This window comes from Mobula birostris, chromosome 21 (genome assembly GCF_030028105.1).
Source record: "Mobula birostris isolate sMobBir1 chromosome 21, sMobBir1.hap1, whole genome shotgun sequence".
Taxonomy (NCBI): domain Eukaryota; kingdom Metazoa; phylum Chordata; class Chondrichthyes; order Myliobatiformes; family Myliobatidae; genus Mobula; species Mobula birostris.
In genome coordinates, this window is record NC_092390.1 from 57,109,351 (window position 1) to 57,129,258 (window position 19,908).

Below are 19,908 nucleotides of genomic sequence, written 5' to 3' on the forward strand. Positions count from 1 at the left end.
TATGTTCATAAAGTGATGTTAGGTACAAAAGTGCCTGTGCATAATGTGACTGACAGGGAATGATTAAGTAGTGGTGGAGGGGTGGGTTAGTAGGTGGAGGTGTTGATCAGCCTTACTGTTTATGGAAAGTAACTGTTTTAAGTCTGGTGGTCTTGACATGGATGCTACTTAGCCTCCTCCTGATGGGAGAGGGGCAAACAGTCCCACTGTTGGTTGTCACGAGGCTTTCAATGCAAATAATCCTAAGAAATGGTGTTCTATTAAATATCATGATGTGTACAATATGTAGCTGCAACAAAGAGTACAAGTAACTTTCCTAAGGTCGTTACTAATTGTGTAGATAACTTTTATTGGATAATGATCTCTTAAGAAGTGTCAGACCTTCTTGCAGTTTTTTATAAAATGAAGTGTCGGGTCTAAGGTGTGGATTTTTCAAACAAAATTAATTAGAGGGGAGGATATATTATAGCCATTAGCCTTGATCTGTTATTTGGCAAATGAGTTCTACCACTGCTTTAATCCAACATAATACCAACAATAACTATTTTCATTGATTTAGAAAAATTCATAGCTTTTGTGTTTTACTAACTCAGCACTGAGCAGCTAAGAATAAATCATCTTCTGCTAGAAAATTTCTCAACCATTCTGTTATCTATTAAATATTTGGAATAGTTTCAACATTTTTATATCTAACTGCCAGGCAACTGAAATATAAAAGGTAAGATAATCAGCCAGATTTTCCAGGTGGTTTCAAAGAAATGGTGCTTGCCATTCATGATGCTGACAGCTGTTCATGGACATTATGTGGGTTTCTGAGCCCAACTTATTACTCAAGATTCATTTTGGTAGGAAGCTCTGCACAATGTGCCAATTGAGCAAGCACTAAGAGAGATTCCAAACTAGAAAGCAAGGATTTGCTTTTTTTTTGTTTGGTGTAAAGGTGGTCAGACTCTGAAGCGTGGGGTGAAGATGAAATTGTAGCTGCCTGGTAGATTGTCTTCCAGGTTTGAAGATTGGAACCATTTTCTTCTGAGGGCCAAATGTACTTATTTTAATGTAAAACAAGGGTTCCCAACCTGGGGTCCATAAATCCCTCACTCTGTGGTATTGGTCCATGGCATAAAAAAGTTGGGAAGCTCTCATTTAGAGATGTAGCACAGAACAGGCCCTTCTGGCCCAACGAGCCACATTGCCTAGTAACCCATCTATTTGACCCTAGCCTAATCACAGGACAATTTACCTACTAACCAGTACGTCTTTGGAATATGGGAGTAAACCAGAGGACCCAGAGGAAACCCACGTGTTCCCGGGTAGGAACCTACAGGCTCCTTACGGAAGATGCCAGAATTGAACACCAAACTCCAACGCCCCAATTTGTAATATTGTCATACTAACTGCTGTGCTAGCATAGTGCCCAACTTGGAGGGTTCCGTGAATTTTATTATTCATGTGTGACTTCACTGACATGGGCTCCCAAGGTATGGAAAAAAGTCCACAGTCCCTGGTGTCTGTATATTGTCAGGAGGTACTTTAGTACAGCGGGGAAGGTAAAGTGGAAAAGAGTAAGATCTCTGATCTGGTACAAATCTCATGGTTTCCCAGGCAGTAGTGATCCCTCTCACCAGATGTTGAGAGTTGTGTAGTGTATCTGCAGCAGGAACGTGAAAACCCTGGAGAAGTAGAACCAGAGTTGTTTCTGCAGGGTCATCAAATCATTATCCCCAACTTAGAGGTTCATGCTGCATTTAACTGGCTCCAGTAAATGCTGCACTTCATATGTTCCCAAGACCAGACTCCTTCAATAACCTGTAAGCATTGTAGGAATTCACCACGAGGACACAGAAGACACTGCAAGGATGATTCAAAGCCTCCTCAATAAATGATTCATCAGTTCAAGTACATCCCTGCTCGTGACTGCTGAAAATGGAGGAGCATATGGAATATCACTGAGTATATTCATCGGAAGTACACAGAGTCCCAGTAACAACGGAGGAAGGAGTGCCACCTTCCATGTTGTTCCACTACCTGTGGCGAAGCTTGCAAATCCCATAGCAGCCTCATTACCAAGCACAGAACACACACACCTGGAAAGGATACAAGCTAATTCTTCACCTCTTGTGGCTGACTTAGAAGGAAACAGAAAGAAACATTGAGAAGATGTGATTGAGAGAGAAAGGAGACAGAATAAACATGTTAAAAATAGTTCAGTATTTTCGCATCAGCAGTTATAATTAAAAAACAAAGTTAGACTCCATCTACAATATTGAATGCCATTGAGGTTGCTTTGTCATATCTAAGATACTTTTAACTCGTAAACGAGCAATCCCTAACTTTATATGTTGACTATGATGGATAGAGAGAGTACTGTACAAAAGTCTTAGGCATGTACAGTGGCATGCAAAAGTTCAGGCACCCCTGGTCAAAATTTCTGTTACTGTGAATAGTTAAGTGAGTGGAAGATGAACTGATCTCCAAAAGTCATAAAGTTAAAGATGAAACATCCTTTTCAACATTGTGAACAAGATTAGAGACTAGATACTAGACACTAGAATACTACAGCACAGTACAGGCCCTTCGGCCCTCAATGTTGTGCCGACCCATATATTCCTTAAAAAAAGTACTAAACTCACACTACCCGTTTGTTATGTAACCCTCTATTTTTCTTTCATCCATGTGCAATTTTAGAGTGGGAAAAAAGGAAAGGAGCACCATGCAAAAGTCTGGGCACTCCAAGAGATTTGAGGTCTCAGATAACTTTTACCAATGTCTCAAACTTTAATTAGCTTGTTAGGGCTATGGCTTGTTCACAATCATCGTTAGGAAGGGCCAGGTGATGCAAATTTCAAAGCTTTATAAATACCCTGACTCCTCAAACCTTGTCCCAACAATCAGCAGCCATGGGCTCCTCTAAGCAGCTGGCTAGCACTCTGAAAATTAAAATAAGTGATGCTCACAAAGCAGGAGAAGGCTATAAGAGGATAGCAAAGTGTTTTCAGGTAGCCGGTTCCTCAGTTTGTAATGTAATTAAGAAATGGCAGTTAACAGGAATGGTGAAGGTCAAGTTGAGGTCTGGAAGACCAAGAAAACTTTCTGAGAGAACTGCTCATAGGATTGCTAGAAAGGCAAATCAAAACCCCTGTTTGACTGCAAAAGACCTTGAAGAAGATTTAGCAGACTCTGGAGTGGTGGTGCACTGTTCTACTGTGCAGCAACACCTGCACAAATATGACCTTTAGTCATCAGAAGAAAACCTTTCCTGCGTCCTCACCACAAAATTCAGCGTCAAAAGTTTGTAAAGGAACATCCAAACAAGCCTGATGCATTTTGGAAACAAGTCCTGTGGACTCATAAAGTTAAGATAGAACTTTTTGGCCACAATGAGCAAAGGTATGTTTGGAGAAAAAAGGGTGCAGAATTTCATGAAAAGAAACCCTCTCCAACTGTTAAGCACAGGGGTGGATCGATCATGCTTTGGGCTTGTGTTGCAGCCAGCGGCATGGGGAACATTTCACTGGTAGAGGGAAGAATGAATTCAATTAAATACCAGCAAACTCTGGAAGCAAACATCACACCATCTGTAAAAAAAAAGCTGAAGATGAAAAGAGAATGGCTTCTACAACAGGATAATGATCCTAAACACACCTCAAAATCCACAATGGACTACCTCAAGAGGTGCAAGCTGAAGGTTTTGCCATGGCCCTCACGGTCCCCTGACCTAAACATCATTGAAAATCTGTGGATAGACCTTAAAAGAGCGGTGCATGCAAGACAGCCCAAGAATCTCACAGAACTAGAAGCCTTTTGCAAGGAAGATTGGGCGAAAATCTCCCAAACAAGAATTGAAAGACTCTTAGCTGGCTACAGAAAGCTGTGATACTTGCCAAAGGGGGTGTTACTAAGTACTGACCGTGCAGGGTGCCCAAACTTCTACTTTGGGCCCTTTTCCTTTTTTGTTATTTTGAAACTGTAAAAGATGGAAATAAAAAAGTAATCTTGCTTAAAATATTAAAGAAATGTGTCATCTTTAACTTTATGCCTTTTGGAAATCAGGTCATCTTTTACTCGCTTAGCTATTCACAGTAACAGAAATTTTGACCAGGGTTGCCCAAACTTTTGCATGTATATATGGCTGGGGTGCTGAAGACTCTTGTACAGTACTGTATTTGTCAACATGGAGCGGAGAGTGAGGTTGTAAATCTGGTGAGATCATAGAATGTTGGGAATGGTGAGGGTAGAGCGCTGCAGGGAGGGGTAGCGGGGTTCAGACACACCCAGCCCTGATGGCCAGGCAAGGTCATTTGACTACAAATAATAGGTTTATTGATCATTACAAAATGTACCTCTGGTGCTTACCACTCCCACCCTTTTCCACTCTTTCCCTTTTCCCAACCACGATTCCCTTCTCACTGCCCCCTTCTCACTCTCAGTCCACAATATAGACCCATATCAGAATCAGATTTATCATCACTGCATTTTTCTGCGGCAGCAGTACAGTGCAATACATGTAATTACTACAGTACCGTACAAACGTCTTTGGCACCCTAGCACGCGCCCTCTCTCCCCCCCCCCCTCTATATATATCTATATATACATACAGACACACGTGTCTAAGACTTTTGGAACTGCAAACACTGTAACTTCTTGGCCTTCAAGAATTTTTCAGTGATATACCAATATAGTTAAGCTAGTGGAGTAGCAGGGCAACTTAGCAAATTCTGAAACTTAGTGTTAAATTGCATTTGTGTGGATATTGCATGTAGCTGTTTGATTTATTCCATCATGCTGACTGTCTTTTCACTGTCATTTTTACAAAATCTTAAACTAAAAACAGAATCATAAAGTGTAGCAGATTTTGACAGCGGCTAAAATACGCAGATAGCTACTTGTGCATAGAAATGCTGGTCTTTGTATCATTTATTTGAGCAAGAAAGGTTTGCTCATTAGACAATTGCCATAATGATAGGTCCTTAAAATGTATTTTATTCTCTTTTGATTGAAGCAATATACAGAGCAGTTCTTGAAAATATCACAAGAACAATGAATCTTTTGTTACAGACATCTGAGACCCATCATAAATTTGGGACCGCTTCATCAAGCACCACTGTTCCACCACTGAAAGCGGAACTTCCCAGTGGCCAAACATTTTAATTCCAATTCCAATTCCCATTTCCATTACAACATGTTGGTCTATGGCCTCCTTTTGTGCCAAGATGAGGCCACTCTCAGAGTGAAGGAACAACACCTTATATTCTTAAACACGAGGAATTCTGCAGATGCTGGAAATTCAAGCAACACACATCAAAGTTGCTGGTGAACGCAACAGGCCAGGCAGCATCTCTAGGAAGAGGTACAGTCGACATTTCGGGCCGAGACCCTTTGTCAGGACTAACTGAAGAAAGAGCTAGTAAGAGATTTGAATCTGATTGTGATATCTCCTTCCTGTTTAAAAAATCCCTTTCCCTCCCCTCTTCATCTATTTCCCACTCTGGCCCTTTAGCTCTTCTCACCTGCCTATCACGATTCCCTTCCTCCTATGGTCCACTCTCCTTTCCTATCAGATTCCTTCCTCTGTACCCACCTGGCTTCACCTATCACTTTCTAGCTTTCCTCCTTCCCCTCCCCAGTCCCCACCTGTTTATCCTGGTGACTTCCCCCTTTCTTTCCAGTCCTGAAGAAGGGTTTCGGCCTGAACATCGACTGTTTATTCATTTCTGTAGATGCTGCTGGGTTCCTCCAGCATTTTGTGTGTGTTACTGAGAGCATGTGCAATTATTTCTATAGCCAGACTGATCCTAGCACAAGGTGGATTTGGTTTCCGATAGACTGTCTTTTTGTTCTCAAAATAGGTAAAATGGACTGCTGGTATTACTGCTATTCACTCATTTTGCATACAACTTTGATATATTTAAAAGACATCAACACAAATTTATTTTAATTATTTGAAAAATGATTTTCAGACATTTGACTCCAACATTCGTTAACAGAAAGGGAAATCCTTAATTGACGACTTCTGTTCCCCAAAGAAAAAGACACAAAGAACCATTAGCACTTTAATGGAAAGCAATACCTTTTATTAACTTTTTAAATTTCTTACAGGAGAAAGTAAGAATACTCGCAAAACTATTTCAGTATAAAGAGATTCTCTAGTTTTACCTTGGTTACGTTGGTATATCTATTTCATTTTGGTCTTACCATATTCATTTGAGCTGTAAGGTTTTTTTATAGTTATTTACAAATTTATTGATTAGCATCTTTTCAAAACAATGTAATATATGCTATTTTTGCTGTTTCATCATGAAAAATAGAAACCAAAGTTAGGCGTAGAAAATTAATATCTATTAAGTCAGAAAGTATTATAAACCATTTTGGCATAATTCTTAATTATCATTATGTGGCATACAACTAAAATGTCTTCCTATCTGCATTTAATTGAGATTCATTATAGTTGCAAAATTTAATTTGCAAGATACAACTTTGAAAACAATTTCAATGACAAAAACTTGAGTTAATATCTATGTTCATTCTATCTTTGGGTGATTTTGTGAAGAATTTCTTCCTCTTCAGCCTTTTTAATGTTGCGGCAGAAGAATGAATTGTAATTAAAGTAAAAGACCTACAGCTTACTGATGCTTACTCCATAGGCTCTGTGCAATTTATTCTGTCATAGGTAGTCCTGTATTTAAATTTCTGAGCATGACAAATAGCTCCAAATAATTTGTCGAAGAAGAGAAAAAATGTTTAATTTCTTTGACATTGGAGGTAATCAAGTACAAAACTGAAGAATATCATTCCAATATTATTCAATTTCACCATCTTCTAATTTACAGACAAATCCAATCTAACCTGACCAATGACCAATAACGACTCAGTTCAACAGCCAGTATAATCCTATGGTTTAACAAACTTCAAACAGCACTCTGCAATCCTCAGGCAAAACTAAATCTTAGCCTTAAGTAAAGGCTATGAAAATCATTAAATTGCTGAGTGAAAGGAAGGAACATTACTTAAATAGTTTTAGTGTATATCTATAAAATGCTCCAAGACTATAACACCATAAGCCATAGGAGGAGAATTAGGCAATTTGACCCATCATGTCTACTCCACCATTCAATCATGGTTGATCCTTCTATTTTTCCCCTTCCCAGCCCCACTCCCTGGCTTTCTCCCTGTAACCTTTGATGCTGTGTCCAATCAATATCCTATCAATCTCTGCCTTAAATACATCCAACGACCTGGCTTCCACAGCTGCCTGTGGTAATAAATTCCACAAGTTCATCACCCTCTGGCTGAAGAAATTTCTCCACATCTCTTTATGATTATATAATGTACTAATTTTGACTGCAATTTGACCAACTTGAGAGAGAATTTAACTAACATTAGAAATCTGGCAAAGAAACTTTATCTATTAAGTAATCACAACCCCCTCCTCCCCCGAGCTCCTCTCCAGCTATCTCTCCTATGTACGTTATAAGGTAGGGGCACATTATGAGCTCGGATCCAGTTGTTTTGCATATACTATTGATGTCATTCCACATTTGCTAACAGAAATAGTATTTGAACAATTTAAGCTTTTTATTCTAGTTTATTCCCCATCCTTTTCAGTCCTGAAGAAGGTTATTGGCCTGAAATGTCGACTGTTTATTCATTTCCAAAGATGCTACCTGACTTGCTGAGTTGCTGCAGCATTTTGTGCATGTGGCTTTGGATTTAAACTTGTTAGGATGACATTTCCTTCCTGTCTTTTTCTCCATTACCCACCCTTGAGCCCTAATTCATTACTTTAAGTAGGTTTCACTGTCATCCTTCTCATATTTTCCTATGATAGAGGAGGCCATTTCGCCCATCCAGTCTGTGCCAACTCTGAGAGCCTTGCCATCAATCCTGTTCTTCTGTTTATTTCCTGAAAGTCTATTCTCTCTGACACACATTCCCATCAACATGCCCCTGATTCTCCTGCCAGCAGGGTCAGTTTACAACAGGCAATTAACCTACCCACACATCTTCGGGATGTGGGAGGAAACCAGAGCAACTGGGCACAACTGGCGGGGTCACAGAAAACACGTGCAAAATCCGCTCAGGTCCAGATTAAAGCCCAGTTACCAGAGCTGTGCACTGTGCCGACCTGTCGTTGTAAATCAGTTTATTAAGTGTGCTAACAAAGGCTGTTTAATATAGACAACTTCAAATAAGCTGAAGTATAAACCTGTGATTTATGGATCAAGGACCAGTGAAGTGTCATTGGCCATTCGATTTAATATCTTTTAACTCCAATATTTCATATATTTTTGACCAGTTTTGTATTCACCAAGTTCACAAGATCAATATTGTTAATTGTAAAGTAAAAGATATAAGTGTTCAATAGTGATGATGACTAGTCTATCTCCTGTGGTTAAATCGCTTACAGATTCCAACTTTGCATATTGTGTCTTCAAATAAATGAGAACAAATATCACCACTTGTTATAGCATGAGTTAAGTTTGTTTTCCTGAAATGTTTATTTTGAATTGCTGACATAAAGCCTACTTACTCCCTTTTCATCCGTTGCTGACGTTTGCATTTGCATTTTCACTCATTTCCCATAATAAGCATTTTATACAGCTTCTACCAAATTGCAGTAGTCAGTTTTAACATACTTGGAAAAGGGGAATGAGATTTGCAAATGATAAATGGGGAAGTTGACTACCTAACTAATAAAGATTTGTCTTAATCAAGTATGATTTGTCAGAACAGGAGCGCATCAGGGTCAGGGCAGAAGCAATGAATAATACAGCATTCACAGGAGGAAAGGACCAGAGAAATGCGTAATAAATATGCTGTGATTACCCAGTGCTAATTCATATTCAGAGGATGAATTATTTCAGACCAGTCACAAGGATGGCAAGCCCTACCAGCCTTCATAGAACTGTTTATAGATGATAAAAAAAAGTTATTTTTTCTACTGTCTTAAAAATTATCATTTTAAATTTTTATCTTCAAGCTCGTAGTTACCTTGAATATAGTTATTTAGGAGGTATCGTTCGAGTACCATGGCTGCACTTTCTGCTTGTGGCTGTTCTCCTCGCGAAAAGGGCCAAAGTTCGTCAGTTGTGCTGCATACTGAATAAAAAAAAAACTCTTGCAAAATTGATGATAGCCCCAATTATTTATCTGTGCAGACAGTCAGAGTGAGGCAGATGCCATTGTGCCCCACACCAGGATGAAATTAATGTATGATGTTTTGATCCCTATGTGTCAAGACAACAATTCATTTTGTGATATTCCGGCAGACATGCTTCTTTTCCTTGTTTATTGACTTCACTAGTCATTGACTATGAGGAAAAAACACAATTCATCAAAGTGACAATGTTTTACCCTCAATTACTGTCTGTGGCATTGTCACATTTGCTGGTAGAAATAGATTGAATCATTAGAACTAAGGTGAAGATGTCAACTTGGCAGCCAAACGAAACAGAGAAAAATCTAATTAACCAACCTGCTTTGAATCAGCAGTATTTAATGGCATTTGTTTTCCTTTTTGTCTGTAGGAGGGTGTGTGAGATCAACTTAAAACATTTTTCTCAGTGTATTCTTTTTATCACAATATTCCTAAAATGCATTGAACCTTTGGGGAGGCATTATGCTATTGAAAATCCCATGAGGCAAACCAGCACCGAAGAAATACCTTAATGGGAACATCAATTTATAGTCAAATATCTGAAAAAAAATTATCTGGCTACATCGGTCATTGTTATCGCCAGCATTTAACACTTGCAGAAACCTCAAGAAAGATATATTGTTGCCAATTTTATTTAATCTTTCTTAATTATTAAGTTTTGATTAAATTTTGATATGTTTGTAGAGACTTTTAATATTTTAGATGCTTCCTACTTGGAGAAAAACGGATTATTGCTTTTGATTATAAACTTCTCTAAGTACTCCTATTTGTAATAGTAATTGTTTTTTTCTCTCAATCTTACTACAAGCAAGTCTTATGCCTTATTTTGGCGTCTAAAAAAATGATTGTGCATTTCCTCTAATCTTTTAGGTCTTTAAGAGTGACCTGTGCATATACAAAATGATATAGAAATATTTTTGAAGTGTTTCCCCGTTCCTATTGTTTCTGCAGAAATTAGCCTCACTGCCGGTTGCAGTGGAGGTTGGCCGATAATATAATTTAATTTCTGTGAAGTTTTGAAAGGAGTTGATTCACTTTAAGGTTGTCTCACTGCCTCACATACTGAATAGACTTTGATACATTTTTATCAAACTTTTTAAAAACCAGCGTAACTTACAGTGATTGTTATCCTTGGGTTACAGAACAGATTGGACAGGAGATCCTGGAGAACCTGCATCATGACAAAGAAAAGATTCAACGAGCTCGGGAAAGGGTGAGTTTGAGATTGTCTAATTGAAGGGGACTTCGGTCAAATCTCTGAAAAAAATATGGAGGAAAATAATCATCTTCGACGACTTCAAAGAATTCCAATTTTTTTAAAATAGTAAATTTTTGCACAGATAAATGTATATTAAATGCTAAATGGAAAAAGCCGACCTGTAGTCCTAATTTGGACTGACTTTTATAGACAGTTCTTTTAAGATATCTATCTGTCAGAGTGAATAACATCAAAGTTAACATTGCTAACACTCGTGCTCTTCCATGAACTGTATCTAATTCTCAGTTTGTTTTCTTCATACAGCTTTGGATTAGCAAACTTCAGTTAGCTTGTGCCATCTGGAGTTTATTGAAAAAATATTGCATTGATCAAAAGTGGCTCAATTTTCTGAACATATTAGCAAAAGAAAAATTCCTATGCACAACAATACTTTTACCCGTATATTTAATATATATAAGTGCTGCAAACTGCTCGATTCAAGGCCATGGCATAATTTTTATTTAAGTGAAAAAATATTTTTAATATTCACATTTTTTTCACTCATGCCCTGTAAGTATCCTGATTGGGCTTTAATTTGTTAAAAGAAACCTGCTAATTGAAGTAAGGCTACATTAACTTTCTCTGATTGGTTGTCAACCTCTGAAAATGAACTTGATATTTGATTTTCAGCAGCTATTGTACTTTAAATTTATATCCAGCAACCTGTGCCGTCAGTTTTTCCAACTCACAGATCGTATGCATTCCACGCCAGTGTGGGAAAAGAAATGCAAATTCATAAACACAAGAGACTCTGTAGACGCTCAGAATCCAGAGCAACACACACAAAATGCTTGAGGAACTCAGTTGGTCAGGCAGCATCTATGGAGAGGAATAGACAGTCGACGTTTCAGGCCACGACCTATTCCTGTCCATAAATGCAAATTCATTCCTCTTTGTTCATTCCAGAATTTTAACTTCAAGAGCACAGTTCAGAGGGTATTTTTTTTATAACTGCATACTTCTACAAAGATAGCAAAAGGGATCAGTTCAAAATCAACATGCTAGCTTTAGACTTCCCAAAAGATTAGTGTGTGAACTTTTGTACATGAGTATACCTTAAAGGAATTCAGTCTTTTTACATAGGAAAGAAATTTAGAATAGAAAATAGAGAATATTCCTTATAAAATGCGGTTACAATGCGCAATTTTTGTTATGAATTCTAGGTCATAACCTTGACTGTTTCAACCCATGCCTATGTTCACCAAATTATTTTTATTAAAGCTCATGTTCTTTTACATGGTGAATATAAATGAACAAAGTTGCCTCTGTCACAATATTTTTTAAACTCTTAATCTTGAAAATATACATTAGATTTGTAATTTTGTGAAGAAAAACAGTATGGGTTATATATTGAAAGTGCACTGCTTTCTTGGAACCAGAAAGATTTTTTTTATTTGAAGTACTAGTCTAGTCATACTTACTTCTTGGTTGAATATGAGTACCTTTCTTCTAAAAGTGTAAAATAAGTGACTATCATTGGCGGTAGAGACCTGTTTTCAGTTTGAAAGTTGAACTTTGTGTGAAATAACTATGTAGTCATGTTCCGTCAAGTAAATCTTTGTTTTCCCATTTTCCCTTTCAGCTGCGTGAAACTGATACAAACCTTGGTAAGAGCTCAAGGATCTTGACAGGAATGTTGCGAAGGTAAGATCAAGGTAGGAATCTGTTGTGCTTTCTCTGTAAATAACCTTCCTCCTCCCTTAAATGAAATACTTACGTTGAAAAAGTGTTACACAATTAAACTGCGTTTCCTTCTTGGCTCTGGCTACAACATTTGTGCTATTTCTCAGAGCTATATATAGTTCAAAGTATGCAAAGCCACGTCTCATAGAACAAAATATAAAATGTCTGTATGTTGGAAGGCATTATTTCGTACCAGCTCTTCTAACATCCTGGCTAGTGAAGAGAACAGCTTGTGGACATGTTAATAGTGACACACATTTTTCTTTCTGATACATGTTTGCTTTGTGATATTTTGTAATGTTCACTTTTTTTGGAGATTTTAATTGATTCACAATACATTGGTCAGTCCCAAGTTACAGGAGAGCAATTAGTAACCGAACACAGTTAAAAATCAGGACTTGGGCGTGGAGAAGTTCAGTTTCTCTTTACTCTTTCATTTCCGCTTTGAAATAAAGCCCACAAGCTCTTTCAAAATTGGTCACCCAAGATAAGTGATTAGGAGCGTATTGCATATGCAGATGAAAATAGCCATGATTAAGGAATAGGAGATAGAAGCAATGGTGATAGAGAAAATGTCAGTTTTCAGACTGGGTTCCTTTAAAGCAGGGATTCCCAAACTTTCTTATGCCTTGGACCAATACCATTAAACTTTAAAGGAAGGTAACTTTGACTTGCATCCAAACCTGGAGACCTTATTATTGCATACACACCAAATCAAATGAAGCACTATTCATCGCCATCCATACTGCTTCTGTTTGGTTTTAAATCCACATGCAAACCATGAGTGGGGCAATTTGGGAAAAGGCCATTTTCACATTATTCATTATGCATTGCTGCGGATGCATTTTGCATATGCATGTGTTTTTTTCTGTGAAATAGATAATTTCAAACTATGATAGATGTCCGTATATTCTGGACTCGTTTGTGATTTCTGACAATGTTCAATTTTTCATGAAGACTTTCTTTGTCTAGATGGCTGTAGTGCCTCTGGGTAATCACTGGCAGGACTTATGGAGGCCTTTAGGGATATCACTCCAGCTAGACTTACTGAATACTTCGATCAAATTTCTCAGGATAGGCTCATGGAGTGCTTCAGTCAAATTTCTCCAGCAAAGTGGTGTCCAACAGTTAAATCACTCAGGTTAGACTCACGAAGTCCTTAAGGCATATCACTCTGTAGAGTCCTTGTGACAAATTACTGGATAGCTTAAGAGGAGGATAAAATCAATACTAAAAGGAAGAAGCAGATAGGATCTTGCAGGATTTCTCACTGCCAACAGAAACTTTACATGTATGGCAATGTACTTGCAATATCTGAGGAGCAGTGCATATTTAATCTGGAGTTACCTAGGAACCCGTCACAGTATTGAAACTTCAATGAAATGCCACTGTTTGTGTAGCACCTTTTGTTGCAATAAAGGTGTCTGCTACACTTTACAGTTTTACTGTAAGCTCCTTTCAAATTGCCGGGGTAACTATAGAATCAAATAGTCTACAGTTTGTGCTTGCATTAAGCAAATAACTAATGCCATGAATTAGTTCAATAATTTTCACGCTAATCATCTGCAAACTCTGGAGAAGATTTAGAGGATTTAACTAATGGTGGGCTAAGGTGGCATGAACTGGAAGCTCCACTAGGCAGTTTTGCAACTCCGTGATGTGCAGTGTTTAATTATTTAATATACAGTGGATTCTGCATAATTGGGCCATCAGATAATCAGGGCAGCTACTTATTTGGGACATCTCCAGGTTGAGTTGGTCGTGAAGAAGGCGAATGCAAAGTTGGCATTCATTTCTAGAGGTATAGAATATAAGAGCAAGGATGTGATGTTGAGGCTCTATAAGGCACTCGTGAGACCACACTTGGAGTATTGTGTGCAGTTTTGGGCTCTTTATTTTAGAAAGGATATACTGACATTGGAGAGGGTTCAGAGAAGATTCACGAGAATGATTCCAGGAATGAAAAGGTTACCATATAAGGAACGTCTGGCAGCTCTTGGAGTGTATTCCCTGGAGTTCAGGAGAAAGGGGGGATCTCACAGAAGCCAGGGCATCAAAGGGTATGGGGTGAAAGCAGGGGAGTGGGGATGACTGGAAGAATTTGATCAGCCCATGGGCTCAGAGGGCTGAATGGCCTACTTCTGCTCCTATATCTTATGGTCTAACTGTTAAAGAACAAAAACTAGTCAAGAAAATAGCCAGGATTCCTTTCATTTAGATGGGATGCTATCTCCCTTAATTGGGGCAGGAGACTGTTGCTGAACAGTTTCTAACTAGCGACAGACATAATGCACTTGTGTGGCCGTTAGACACTGTACCATGCTTAGAGCAAATTGTTTTGAAATAACAGTTGCACATGCTTGTGTTCAAAAGCAGTGATTTTTGCCACTGATAGATGACGAGAAATAAGTCATAAGACAATTTAGAACTGTTTTGTTCACTGTGGTTTCAAGCATTCAGGCTTGGAGATGCCAGAAATGGCATTGAGTGAAAATGAAACTATTTCACTACTTCAGCAAGTTAGGAACTATAGAGAATTTGAAGGTATTGACAATCATTTTGAATGTTTCAATGAAAATGAAGATTTGGAGGATGCAGTCATCAAAAGCATTGTATGAGGGCAGTCCATTATCTGCACTAGGTGTCTACACAGATTTTATTCATTTACAATCAACCAAAGGAACACAGCAGTGTACACTGGATGAATTCCTTCGTCAATAACTATTAGGAATTAATACACAGGTTTATAGTACTGCTTAGTATCAGTAGTATTCTAATTTGTCCTGTATTTCATTTAAATACATAATTTGCTTCTCAGTTTGCCTTTTTTATATACCTTTTTAACTATTTCCATGAAACTTAGGCTAATTGGGACAGCCGCTTAATTGGGCCAAAATGTACTGGTCCTGATGTGTCCCAATTAACCAGAATCCACTGCATGTAATGACCTCTGATGTAATCATCAATGGAATATCATATGTGTGGTGGCGAAACACTACTGATTGTGGATTTCATAAGGAAAAACAAAAAAAAAATGCACAATCAGGCGGTATCTGTGAAGAGAGAAGAGTGTAGGGTAACTTTAACTCTCCATTGTACTCTCACTGTGATCACTCTTTGACCTCCCACCATGTTCCAACAAAGTTCGATGCAATGCCAAGGAAGGGAATTAGGGTCAAACTCAGAATCTGTTTTATTATCACTGAATTTATGAAATGAAATTTGTTGTAATGTGACATTACTGTAAATTGCAAATTAAGTAGTTTATACAAATTAGTAAATAAAATGAAAAATGAGGTAGTTTTCATGAGGTATAGACATCTTAAGAGTGAGGCTTTTTGGAATCTTCTAAACTTGGTTTTAAGTCCCACATTTTGCATAATTGGTTATTCCGACCCGTCTCACATTTCTGCTCCTTTCCTCTCTCCTTTTCCCCAATCTCCTTTTCTGATTAAGTTCAGGTTTCATTCTCCTCAGACCTTTAGAATGAGAATATGGTTTATTATTACTGATATATGTCATGGAATTTATTGTTTTACAGCAGCAATACAGTGTAATACATTAAAATTATTGTAAGTTACAGTAAAAATATTTTTAAAACTGGTGCAAAAAGAGAGCAAATTAGTGATGTAGTGTTTATGGACAGTTAAAAAAATCTGATAGCTGAGAGGAAAAACCTGTTCCTAAAACATATTCTGTGTGCCTTCAAGCTGTTGTACCTCCTCCCTGATGGTAGTAATGAAAAGAGGGATGGCAAGGGTCCTTAATTTTGGATGTGACCTTCTTGAGGTATCGCCTTTTGGAGATGTCTTTGATGGTGTGGAATCTAGTGTTCATGATGGAGCTGGCTAAGCTTACAACCCTCTATCGCTTTTTCTGATCCAGTTGCATTGGAGCCTCCATACCGGATGGTGATGCAAACAGTCAGAATGCTCTCCATAGTACACCTGTAGAAATATACTACACTCTTTGGTGACATACCAAATCTCCTCAGACTTGTAATGAAATATAGCCAGAGGCATGCCTTGTCAATCATTCCATTAATGTGTTGGGCCCAGGTGAGATCTTCAGAGATGTTGGCACCCTGGAACTTGAAGCTGCTCACCCTTTCTACTGCTGATCCCTTGATGAGTTTTCTCCTGACGTCCACTTTCTGAAGTCCACAATTATTTCCTTGATTTTACTGACGTTTAGTGCAAGGTTGTTGTTGTGACACCTCTTTCTTCAGGACACAATACCACTTGCTTCACTCCATCTCTCCTGGTCTTCACCTTTTCACCAACCTTCCCAATCATTCTCTACTCTCCCTCCGTTATCTGGAGCTTGTATTTTTTTATATATTTGTGACCTTTCCCAATTCTGGTCAGAAGTATAAAATCTGTTACTTTGTCTGCAGGTATGGTCTGCCTGACCTGTTGAGTATTTCCAGCATTTTCTGTTTTTGTAGTACATGGTCTATGTCTTCTTTCCTGTAAGTTCTCAATAAGCCATCAGTCTGGATTTTGAGCTCTTCAACAAAGCTGCCACCTCTGTGTTGACCTTCAAGAAATTTTCCATTCAAGATCTAATAATCTCAATGTCAGCAAATCCCCTTTCAGTTAAATTACTTTACAAATCAGTTCAAGGTAACACATGGTAAGCAACAACAGAGATGTCAAGAAAAGATAAACCACAACTTTTAAATAATATTTTAAAATTTTACAACATGCTACATACTGATAAGAAAGTAAATGTAGAGGTTAAAAACTAAAATATTGGCATTTTGTTCATGTTTTTAGAGCTAGTAACTCCTAAGCAACAATTATATCTCAAAAGACTTTAAAAAGTCATTCATACAACAAGTTGCAGCAATTTCAAGATAGTTTGTAATGATCAATCTTAGTATCTGGTTAAAACTGGAATTATTCAGCCAATCTGACATTCAAGTCAAATGCAAACCTGGATTTTAGTGGATAATTAAACAGGGTGCTGTAATTGTTATAAAGAAATTATGTAAATAAGCATCAACACTTTTGATAGCATTTCAGAACTTCCATAGAAGATATGAGGAATGTTGTACTTTGTAACTGGAAGTGCTCAAAATTCTTGCCATAATTACTAAGAGTTTTGTATGAAGAGGGTATAGACTGGCATGTATGTTCAAAATTAATTACTTAAGTACTTGGACTTGTTGGATTCACTCCTTTCAAAACTGTTGCCCAACTGGACAGCGATTAAAATGCTTCCTTCATAACTCCCATGATTAGATTTCAATTCCAACTAAACCGAAACTCAACCTTTTGTAAATCTCTTCCCAAAGCATGTAAATCGCATTAGTTTTGTCTGGGCTGCTATGTGGGATGTCCCAGTATTGGGGGAGGGGAGACTAAAAAGGATATGTTGCCAAACATGTGTTTTCTGAACATTTTGAGAGAATTGGCCCATTGTTTCAAGGTAATTTAGGCAATCTGGCCACTTTCATAATCCACTCAGCAATTTTTTAATGATTTCCAGTTGAGGAATTTTCATCCACAATATATGTAATATGCTCCACTGGAGCATCCACTTTATGGACCTACTAATATATTTAATACAGAAACTCAAGCACACTATATAACATTAGATTAAACAAAACTAGACCCTCTTTGATATCCACTTGGAAATAGATATTCTGACAAATTTGGTGTTTTTATTGAGAAGAGGTGCCTCGTTCAGGTTTTTATTAAATGTTATCAATAGATTAAAGATTGTTGAGGGGCATTGCATTATTTGGTGATGGTAGACAAAATGGTCAAACACATGAAACAAGAAAAAATACAAATAGATTAAATAAATTGAAAATGAAGTGTATTGCGCCTTCAAACTGTAAACAGGTTGTCTATTGCCGTAAGAATAATACTGACAGGGTTAAATCTGTCAGCTTTCTATTTTCTTACAGTAATCTTACAACACTGTTTTACAATTGCAAACACCACTGACAAAGGTTCGCTCGCCTGATTGTCGTTGCTACCTTTTAGAGAAATCTTACAATTCTATTTGTGAACCACAACTTAGAAAAATCTGATTAGTGTAGTATGCAAATGCCTTTTAAAAATGACATTAGTTAGATTCAAAATTCAGAGGAAAAGGAAGTAGGAATTGAAATAGATGCTTCAATGCCTACAGACAATCAAAACCAAATGCTGTCAAAGGCCCACAATGACTGTCTCAGTAACAAATATTCTGCATATGTCTCCATTTTGTCAAAACTCATTAAATGGTCTGCCTGCGTTATGTCATTTGGGGTGTCGACAAATCATTCATCATTTTTGTGCAAAAATAACATGAAGTCATTTAAATAATATCATATTAATGTTAAAGTTCAGCGTGAACTCAGCTGTCACTTAATGGCATAGCTTAATCAGACATAGCATTTAGAAAAATGTGGTCTGCGAGGGTGCATTTGTTTTTAGGTTGCCCGAATCAAATCAGGATTTATGATACTCATACCGGCATATTTTTTACTGCATTTATGCTTGACATGTCTCATATTTGCTTCTGAAAGTATTTATAGTAATTTTCAATAAAAACAAGCCATCCATGAGTAGTTTGTTTGTATAGATTTTGCAGTAATTTAGTTAGACAAGGGCAAGGGAAAAACATTGTAACCTTTTAAAATTGCCTGTTAAATCTGAAAGGTGTTTCTTTTCCCTAAACTACAGGAAAGATTTGTCATTGTAAATTGATGTCTTGTGTACCATCTATGGAAGATACTTATCCTGCAGATCAATGGAAAGAAAATACAGTGGGAAATTAATTTGTAACCCTGTTGCAAAATTCTGGTTCCTTAGGGCATCCAGAGGTCTACGCTGTGCTGCAAATACTAGAGCATGTGTTAATCATTATACTTAGTGATAGAATTAACTTCCCTAAATAAATTTTAGCTTCAAGCCATGTTAACCTCCATTTCTTTCAGAATGGCCTTGTATATTATGAAGTGCATTATTTATGTCCTTTGATGAGAAATGGCTTTTGGTGAAGCTGAACTTAATGTTGGTCAGTGTTCCATGTCTGATTTTACAGCCAATGTTATATTTTTAAAGTACATTTTAGGGAGTTCATTTGAATGTGAGAAAACATATTAGATTAACTGAATTTTTTTAAGTAGAAATGGTTAAAAAGATGGCAGTAAGAAAAAGCACAACTTGCCCAAATTACTTCCGAATCCCTGAGTACAATTCCCCATTCTTCTTAAAAGCATTCAGCCAAAACACATGCGAGACCAGATAGCATCCTCTTGTCTAAAGTATTACAGATGCACTGTCTCCTGACTCGTGTACCTACTGTGTTTTATCATAATTAGCATGCATGGTAGCAGTATATATTGTAATGCTGTAGCTGATCATTTTGAAAGTTGAGTGAATTTTGGAATCTTTTCATGTATTTTTGAGTCCTTCGAAGTGAGTTAAACTTGGGAAATGGCAACACTTCTTATCAGTGAGGTGATGTTGTTATTTCCTTCAGGAAAGTTTTCTGATTGAGTGGTGGCAGCAATTATTTGTTAGGTTTCCTTTCAGAAGTTCTTCAGTGTGGAATCTTTGCTGCGATGTGATTTAATGAACTAAATTACTTCATTATTGTACCTGTTGTGATTCGTTCATTGGCTAGCTGCCACTAGAATTTCATTGCACAAACAACCTGAAGGCTGTGCTGTGTTTCAGGAAAATAACGAGCCATTAGGTATAGTGGAGACTTCTTTCTACATTAAGTATGCAATAGAGCCTTGTGAAGGCTTTCATATTTAAACTGCCATTATCTTGTGTAATATAGAACACACATTTCGAAGTATAGCATT

The 19,908-nt window shown here is 37.5% G+C and overlaps 1 protein-coding gene across 4 annotated transcripts in view; it reads left to right on the top strand.

Annotated features, from left to right (window-relative positions):
- vti1a (vesicle transport through interaction with t-SNAREs 1A) overlaps positions 1–19,908 on the top strand; it is a 349,481-nt gene that overhangs the window by 187,558 nt on the left and 142,015 nt on the right. For 2 of the 4 annotated variants that reach the window (XM_072239538.1, XM_072239539.1), the window contains 2 exons: positions 10,297–10,367; positions 11,995–12,067. In XM_072239538.1, coding sequence (XP_072095639.1) covers positions 10,297–10,367; positions 11,995–12,060 — 137 coding nt within the window. In that variant the 3' untranslated portion in view covers positions 12,061–12,067. The remainder of the gene's footprint in view (positions 1–10,296; positions 10,368–11,994; positions 12,068–19,908) is intronic. The other 2 variants (XM_072239536.1, XM_072239537.1) reach the window with 1 other exon arrangement.